Source organism: Bison bison, unplaced genomic scaffold (assembly GCF_000754665.1).
Source record: "Bison bison bison isolate TAMUID 2011002044 unplaced genomic scaffold, Bison_UMD1.0 scf7180017864473, whole genome shotgun sequence".
Classification (NCBI taxonomy): Eukaryota; Metazoa; Chordata; class Mammalia; order Artiodactyla; family Bovidae; genus Bison; species Bison bison.
Window position 1 is genome coordinate 17641801 of NW_011495034.1, and position 9267 is coordinate 17651067.

General features: G+C 58.2%; 1 protein-coding gene across 3 annotated transcripts in view; it reads right to left on the reverse strand.

The window, feature by feature from the left end:
• GPR56 (G protein-coupled receptor 56) overlaps positions 1 to 9267 on the reverse strand; it is an 81519-nt gene that overhangs the window by 38453 nt on the left and 33799 nt on the right. The window contains exon 1 of one of the 3 annotated variants that reach the window (XM_010861861.1): positions 8520 to 8948. The exons of the other annotated variants lie outside the window; for them this stretch is intronic. Coding sequence (XP_010860163.1) covers positions 8520 to 8666 — 147 coding nt within the window. The 5' untranslated portion in view covers positions 8667 to 8948. Of the gene's footprint in view, positions 1 to 8519; positions 8949 to 9267 lie in introns of those variants that run through there. 3 annotated transcript variants of the gene reach the window in all.

Genomic DNA, 9267 nt, shown 5'->3' on the forward strand with positions numbered 1-9267 from the left:
GAGGCAGTGCAAGGCAAGCAGCCAGTGTGGAGCCGGGGGAGGCTCCGGGGTGTGTTTGCAGGGGGTGGGGGGGGACACCCCCCTCCTGCCCCAGCTGGGCTCCTCCCTCCTCCAAGCTCGGCCGGGGATGACGGGACCATACGTGAGTCACACGGATTTCTCAGAGGGAGGCTGGGAGGGGGCAGGGCTGAGAGCACCGAGGCGGGGACATTGGGGGATGCCCATGACTCAGCACTGGGCAAGGGGGCACTTCGGCCTCACCTCCCCCCACCCCCCATCCAGGTGCCAGGCTTTGTGGACGGATGCTGGTCAGAGATAACTGCCTCCTCGCCCTCCATCTGTTACTTCCCCAAGGCTGTTCTCCCCAAAGTTCCCGCAGAGAGGCCAGGGTTACTATGGCAACAGTCTGCCCCGATGCCGCCCCCTCCACCCAGGGCCCAGCAACAACTGCCCCTTCCTGAAAGAAAGACCGGCCTCCTTGGCAGCAGGCAGGAGCCGGTGCTGACCAGCAGAGCGGAAGGGACTCCGTGGAAAGGGGGGGCGGTGTCAAGCACCTGGCATGCGGCCAGCCAGGCCACACACAACTGGCCACTTGACCTTGACTCCTCCCTGAGCCTCAGTTCGTCCTCCCAGCAGAGGGACCCACCTCAGTGCTCCCCAAGCACTCACAACATTCAGCACACTCAGGTCTTGCAGTCTGAGACTCCAGGGGCTTCTTGAAATGGCCTTCCAGTTTGTCTGCTGGGTCAAAGGGGGAAACTGAGGCCCAGGGGAGGAACCCTTCCAGGGGAGTCCGAAAGCTCAGAGAGAGAAATTTGAAAATGGGCTGACTCCCTCTTTCCCTTTCTGGCCACTGGCCTCTGTCTGCAGTTTCCTCTCACTGTTAACCTTCACGGCCATCCTGGGAGTCAGAAAACTTCAGATGGCCCACGCTCCCCCACTGTGGAGGGCGGGGAATCCCTCATCTTCCCTCATCCCTGCAATGTGAACCAATGAATTCCAAGTCACAGATGCTGGAAGGATTTCATAGCCTAATGAGGGCAAGTGATGAGAGCAACAATAACAACAGTAATAATAATAATTAATAATAAGGATTATATGTACCGACCATTTACTACATTCCAGACTCTTCCCTGGCGCCATACCCGTTGCACCATGGGAAAACTCGTTGCTCAGACCAGCGCCTGACACTTGATGAGCCCTCAGTCAATGTTTGCCATGAATGTGCTGAAGCAGAAGGAAGAGCTAGGAAGCCCAGAGAAGGGAATTAACTTGCACAAGATCGCACAGCTGGGAAGTGGCAGAGGTGGGACAGGACCCCAGATGGTCTGGCTCCACAGCCATCCATCCTAACCGCTCATGAACTTAGACTCCCAGGCCTCTGGAGCGGGCCCTGGACACAATGGATGCCCAGGGCCCTAAGGTCCCTTCTCTCTCACGGGGATCTGCAGAAGGGCCTGGATCATTCACCTGCTGTCGCATGAATGGAAGTTTTCAGGCAGCCCAGGAGGCCAGGGGCTGCTGCCGGTGAAGTCCATCCCTTACCTGCTCGTATAAATCAAGCTGCAGGGAAGAGGAAGGGCAATAAAGCTACATAGCGGGGTACAACGAAGCCCGCAGGCCCGAGCTTCTGGAAAGCAGTGCTGTGCTCTCCAAGCAGTCAGCCCGCTGACCAAGCTGTGCCCCTGCCTGGGCGAGGTGGGCACTGGGTCTGTGTCCAGCTGGCTGCTCCCTCCCAGGGCTGCAGTGAGCACTGCCTCATGGCCAAGGCAGGAGGGGCCAGTCCATATTGGCGACCAAGAAACAAGGGGTGAAGATGTTCTTCCTCATCAGAAAAAGGACAGGGAGGAAAGAACCCAGGAAAAGGATCCAGGATTTCTTAAATTCATGTCTTTGGGCAAATCATCACTGCTAAGGTTCAGTTCCCCCAAGGTCTGTCCTTCAGGGCCAGGCCAGATGGTCACTGGAGCAGCCTCAGCTGTTCTCCAGGATCCAGGCCAGCCAGAGAGCAACCAGATACACACACACACACACATGCCACAGAGGGTACTGGCTAGCAGGGCGCAGATGGAGGGTCAGCAGTGCCACTCTGCAGTTGGCAGGGACTTGCTGAGCTGGATGTCCAAGCAAGGGACGCAGAAGCCTGGAGCTAACTGCCACCCTGGCTACGTAGGAAAGGCCCTAGAAGGTGGCTCAGCCGGGCAGGAGCTGCTCACCAGGCTCTGCCTGCTCTCTCACCATCAGCCTGCTCAGAGACCTACTATCTGCTGGGTACTGTGCCAGGCTCCAGGGGTTGGGGGACAAGCCTGGCTCACAATGTAGCAACACTGGGGAGTCAGTTATCAGCACCATAGAGCCCCAGGGAGCTCTGGGAGTCGGAGAAGAGAAACCAAATAAATTATTATTAATCACAACACTACCTCTTACTGTGCTTCCCAGCTGGCGCTACAGGAAAGAACCTGCCTGCCAATGCAGGAGACAGAAGAGACGCAGGTTCAATCCCTGGGTAGGGAAGATCCCCTGGAGGAGGAAACAGCAGCCCACTCCAGTATTCTTGTCTGGAAAATCCCTATGGACAGAGGAGCCTGGCAGGCTGCAGTCCATGGGGTCGCAGAGAGTCAGACATGCCTAAGGTGACTTAGCACGCATGCTGCCTGTTCCTAGTACTGCTACCGGGACTGATTACCAGGGCTGTGTCCTTAGGCTCTGAGTAAAATGCTCAGCTCTATCTGAGTTCTCGTATCCTCCACCCTGTGGGCTGGTCGTGCTTGTGTTTCAGACCCAAATGGCCTGTGTCTGGGTCTCCAGACCCATGGGCTCTAACCAAGCACCTGCCAGGCACCAGGCTCCTGCTAGGTTCATCACATTCATGATTTCCCCTGCGTCTCAGGACAGTTGTTATCCTGCTCCACTGAAGATGGACAAGGCTCAGAGAGGCTGAGAATCACAGCCAGGGTTTGAAACAGGTTTGTTGGCCCTTGAGAGCAGCTGGGTCTCAAAGAATCAGTTTCAATGAACAGAGACCAGCAGGAAGGACTTTCTGGGCAGAGGGGACAGCATCAACAGAGAGGGGAGAAGCGGGACATGGGAGGCATCCTTGGAAAGAAGTAGGATCTAATTAGTGGGTGAGGGCAGATTCAGGAAGATCTTGAAAGCAGGGAGTTTGCTTCTGAAGGGGTTTCATCAATGCTGCTGAGAAGCCAGGGAAGGAAATTTCTTGTGACCAGCATGCAAAAGGTGGTCCACAGACCTACAGCATGATCAGAGGAGTCATTAGGAATCCAGCATCTCAGGTGTGCCCCAGACCTACCGAATCAGAGTATGTATTTAAACAAGATCCTAGGTGGTCCCAGCATTTATTCAAGCAGGAGGAACCTTGGTCTGCTCTAGCAGCTGCACCAGCATTGAGGGGATGGGATATGGAAGGGAGGCCAGAGCCCCGCTGGGGCTTTAGAGATGGAAGCGGGTGGGACGCTAGGGACTTTGGTCCAAGAAATGAGACGCAGAGGCTGGGACCCCCACTCCACACATGAGAGGGGATACAATGTCATAGACTGTCCAGAAATGCAGGGGGCATGGGACAGACTGCAGATCTGGGTGACAGGGAAGAGGCTGCCCTTGGGCACAGCAGAATGGGGTATCCTTGTGATATAGTGGGGAACCTTCCAAAAGCTCACTGGAAACATATAGCTAGGGCTCAGGGGTGAAGGGCTGGGGTCCCCCAGGGCCAGGGAAGGTCATGAACTTTACTGGCTGGTGATAGTGGCCAGAGATGGGGTGGAGAGTGCAGAAAGTTGCAGAAAAGGGCTTCATTTGAAGGGACGGAGGAGAGGTGGTAATGCTACAGCTGAGAGGCTGGACTCAGACTCTGGGCTCAGGCCAACGGGCTTCTGCTCCTGGGTCTGGCAGCCTAGGGACTCAGGCAGCATCTCTAGCCATCCACCATCTGTGCAGATGGTAACAGCACCACCAGTAGTAATAAATGAGGCCACATACGTCAAGCTCCTGGCCCAGCCTGGCACAAACGCGTACTCTGATGTATTTGCAAGGGCTTTGCTGTTCAGAGAAGCCTGCACAGGAGACAGAGGTGAGGCTGTCAGCACGGTGGGAGGACGTGTGGTCCCCAGTACAGGAGGGAGGACAGGACATTCGTGGTGGTCACAGTGGCAGAGGCGTGGGCAAGTAGGAGGGTACAGTGGGGCTTCTTCCTGGAGGCCTCACCCTTTCCCGACTCTAATCCTCCAGCCTGGGCAGCCTTGCAAACAGTGAAGCACTGTGCCCACCGTCAGGAAAGTCACCACTGCCTGTGTTTGGGTGGGTTCTTATTGGAAAAGAATTGTCCAAGTTCAGGCTTCTCCCCCTTGCAAGTTGAGTGTCCCTGAAAATAACGGAGCACCATGCCTGGCACACAGTAGGTGCTTGACAAATGTTGGCCAATATCATGATTATCACCAAGTCAACGCAAATGCCACAGGCCCACACTCCACCATTTGCAAAGCTCTTTCATGTCCAGTGTCTCCTCTAAAGACAGTGATGGCTGTTCCCACTTAACAGAGATGAAGACGGAGGCTCAGAATTTTTCCAAAGCCTCACAGTGCATCCGCATGAGAGACAGGATTCGAACCCTGGTCCTGTGACTCAGACTATGTACTTGGTGGCCAATGCTGTCAGCCACCTCCCTGTTCATTCCCGTGGGAAAGCTTCCTGGCCACAGGCGTGGGGGCAGTCACAGTCCCATGATAACACCATCACAGCCACCCCAGGGCGCAGGGGGTTGGCACAGGCCATGTGACTCAGCCGCCCTCACAAAGGGAGCTGTGTGCCTGGTGCTTTGGGCCTGCCTCCACCACCCATCCCCCAGCTGGAGAAGGAGCAGGGAGCCTGACAAATCCAAGACACAGGAGAGCTAGAGGATCCTTCAGCCAATGGGACAGGTTTAATGGAGATTCAAGTCTAGACTTGGGGTGCAAGAGGCTGGTGCCAGCTCCAGCGTTGGAATGAAGGACAGGGGTCACCCAGGTCCAAGCTGGCTTTCTGAGGCCTTATTTGGAGGGCCAAGGACAGACTCAACCCCATTGGCTCCTCCCAAGGCACCAGGAAGGTGCCCCACCCATGATTACCTGCATCAGGTTTCAAAAGCATGGGGCTTGTGGTCTGGGGAAAAAGACACTCCCTGGATACCAACCGCTGGGCTCCTGTGTCCCCAGCACTGACCTCTCGCCACCTTTCCCCCTGAAGGCTTTAGACTCAGAGTCCATGCGCCCCTATTGAGCTCTCACTGTGTACCAAGCAAGGGACTTATGTTTTCTCCCACAGCCCTGCCGAGGAAGTCTTGCCCCTTTTGCTGAAGGGAGAGATGGAGGCTCAGAGTGGGAGGGCACCCAGCCAGAGGTCACACAGGATCTGACTTCAAGGCCAGCATCTTCCCTTAATACCTTCTTCCTGTTCCCAGTGGCATCTTGACCACGTGCCAACAAGAAGTGTCCTTGGACCTGCCCCAGACAGACAGACAGACACTGCCACCCCTCTCCCCCACCCGCCACCTCCTGCAGTCACCCTATTCCTGCCTAGACACATTATGCAGGTCCTTAGACAAAGTTCAGGTTGGCTGGGCCTCCCCGGACCACCCTGCTGACCTTCCCCGGAGGCAGGCACGCCTGGGTGACCAGCTACCTAAGACAGAAGGTAGACAGGGCGGCTACCCCGTCTCCCTGGGCATGACGGAATGTCTGACCTCAGCCCAGCCCCCCAAGTACACGTGCCAGGAAGGTTGGATCCAGCCAGAGCAGGCCTGGAAGGCCATTCTGACCACATTACTGCCTCCAGAAGCCCCTGAACCCAGGGCAAGGGCAGGCCCAGCAAACAGGGGCCGCAAGCCCTCTCCACGATCCCACTCCCCAGGCCGCCAGCCTGAACCACCCTTGCTGCAGGAAGTAGGTGCAGGGCGGGGCAGGCAGAGGCCTGGGTTCCACAGGTGAGATCCCATGCTGTCTTTACATATCAGGCACCCCTTTGCAGCCCAGGGTTTTGGAGCTGGTGAGCTGGGTGCAGCCTTCCTCTGGGGTTGGGGGGCTGACATCTGGGAGAACTGCTATTCCCAAGGGGACCTCTGGTGCTCTGCTCTGAGGCAGGCTTGCCTGGGGGAGACCTGGTAATTGCTGCTGTTCAGTCACTAAGTCATGTCCGATTCTTTGCAACCCCACGGACTGCAGGATGCCAGGCTCCTCTGTCCTCCACTATCTCCCAGAGTTTGTTCAGATTCGTATCCATTGAGTCACTGATACCATTCAACCATCTCATCCTCTGCCACCACTTTCTCCATTTCTCTTCAATCTTCCCCATCATCAGGGTCTTTTCCAATGAGTGGACTCTTCGCCCGGTGATTAGGAGGCTCCCTACTGCCCCTCTCCCACCTGGATTCCTCCCAACACTGCTCCCAAAGTCCTCCAATCAGCATAGCCCAGGACCTGGCATCCAACTGTCCAGATTCGAGCTTCTGAGCCTCAGTGTTCACTGGTGTAACATGGGCCTGCACAGGCTTGTCTGAGGCCAGGGCTTCCAGGGAGTGCAGTCACAGTTGCTCTCACTATTCCAGGCTCTCTTTTCAAGGGCAATTTGGCTCTTAGGAGGAGCAGAAGAGGCTTCTCACTCCTCCATAGGAGCCTCCCTTTCTGGACAGGAGACCCAGGCTGGCCACCCCAGCTGCTGCTGATGTCTCGATGGTTGTGCCCCTTTGGTCGGTGCTCACCCCCAGGCCTGGGCTGTGAGGTTTGGGTGGCAGCTACTCAGACACCCAAGACTTGGGCCAGGTGTCTCTGGTCAGGGGTGAGGCATCACCACTCCTGAGTCACCGGAGGCAAATGAGGCCCAGAGAGGTTGAGCGACTACCCGCCAGGTGGCACAGCAGCAGGCAAAGACGTCAGATCTCGCTTCATCGTGGGGTAACAGGGTGCCATCTTGCTTGACTGCCACAGGCTCCCCAGGGCTCAGGCTCTCTACTTTGACCTTCCCAGGCAGCCAGTGCCACACCCCCGGCAAGACACACACACACACACACACACACACACACGCACACATGCACGCACGCACGCACGCACGCAACAGCACAGCCTTCCCAGGTGGCGCTAGTGGTAAAGAATCTGCCTGCCAGTGCAGGAGACACAGGAATCACAGGTTGGATCCCTGGGTCAGGAAGATCCCCTGAGGTAGGAAATGACAACCCACTCCAGTATTCTTGTCTGGAAAAACCCGGAAAAACCCATGGAGAGAGGAGTCCGGTGGGCTAGAGTCCATGGGGTCACAGAGTCAGACACGACTGAGCGTGCACACACACACACACAGAGCTGTGTGGAAGGGGTTGGCTGCAGGAGACGCACCTGGGAGCCATAAAGAGGGTGCCTCAGAGTCCTTACCTGGAACCCGGGGCTACCGTCACTCCTCTTTTGATAAATAAAGAGGCAGGTGTACTTTGTGGAAAGGCCATCCTCATCCTGGGAGACGCCCCCAGCATCTCCCAGAAGCACCACTTCCCGCCTGCGCCTCTGCCCTGGCAGCCAGGGCGCCCCAGGGTCTCCCCATAAGTGCTGGGGCGCAGATGGTTCAGGAGGCATAATGGGGCGATGATGACAGACATTCAATAGCAGGGGTGGCCTAATTAACAGAGGGAACATGGGGAGCCCTTTCTGCTTCCCACACGCCCCAGGGAGCCAAGCTCGTGGGGGCAGAGCTGGCCGGGCGCCAGGCCCCCTCCCGGCTCCATTCCCCCACCTCCATCTGGCTGCCGTGTGGGGCCAGGAGACAGCGTGTGTGGGGGTGGAGGTGGGGCTGGAGATGTCTGCTCCCGTCTTTGTTTTCAGGTCTCCGCTCCTGCCACCTCCCTCGAGGCAGATAGGGAACCACCCCAGAGACGGCAGGCTGCCCTAGTTCCCACAGGAGGCAGTGGTGGGATCAGCCCTTTCCTCCAGGCTGGGACGGGACACACTGCTAGGTGAGGGGTCTGGGGAGCGGCGGGAAGGACCCTGTGCTGGCCAGAGGGGCAGGCACGCCCCCAGGCCCGCACCCTGGCCCGTCTCACCCAGGGAGACTGCCTTCCCCCGCCTTGTCAAAAGTCAGACAACCTGGGCCAACCAGCTCCCAAACCGGTTTCCTGTGAGATCGCTGGTGGAAGTAGGCTCTGGGTGCTGGGTGCCTGCCTCCTGCCTCCCCATCCAAGCACCGAGGTTTGCAGCCTCCCCTCGGCCCCCCACCTTCCGCAGTCTCCCCGGCTGAGCCCAGGGAGCACACCGCGCCTGCCAGCTTCCCTGATGACCAGCACGTGAGCATGGCCGAACCCCCTTCAGAGCCCCGAGGGGCCACCCTGGGACCGCCAGGACTTTCACGTCAGCGCAGAATCCTGAGTCCTTGCTGGGCCGCACACCTGCCTTCAGGGGTGGAATTAGACTGAAATCAGCCAAGGTCAAGTGAGCCAGGCTGGGAGCCACGCTGCCCCAACCTCTCCGCTCCAAGCAGCCGCTTCTTACCTCAAGTCTGGGCAGGCCCCTGGCCGGACTCTGCCTGTGCGACTTCCTCCCGTCCACCTTCTCCCAGGGCTCCCAGGCACCCAGCCGGAGCTTGTCTGGGCAGGCAGGCCCAGGTATGGCTCCGCCCGCGTGCGTGTCTCTTCCCATTTCCGGTGGCCCCACGGCTCCTGCCTCCCTCTCTCATTCCTGGCTTTCCCTGCAGGGGCTGACTTGGACTCTTGGGTGCTGAAGCCTCCCCGGCCCTCACTACAGCCCTTAATGGGCTTTCTGCACCTCTGTTCGGGGCCTCCTGGGTTGTGGCCCTCCAGGGGTTCCCCAATGTCTCTGAGTCTCAGTGCCCCCTTCCCCAGGGCTGGTGGGTGTCACTGCCCCCATCACCGTATGTGATGACCAGCTCTGCCAGCTCCTGCCTGCCTCCTCTCTGAGCTCAGACCCCACCTGAAGCCTGGGCCCAGACTCACCTGCCTGCAGTAGGAACAAGCCAACAGCCTGCAGCTGGCTGGAGACAGGAGGCGAGGGTGGGGCTCTGGGGCCTGGGGACTGGGGGCATGGTCCCTGCTGTCAGATATTCAGCCTCGTGTGGGGCACAAAGAGGAGCTGAGACAGAGGAAGGATGGGGGCAAGAATGGGAGGGATTGTGGGCAGCTGCGCCAGCTTTCCAGGGGTACAGTGGGGAGTAGTCCAGGCAGGCTCTGCTCCATCCATCCCGGAGGTCCCCACAGAGGCCTGGGCCTCTGGACCATTCGTG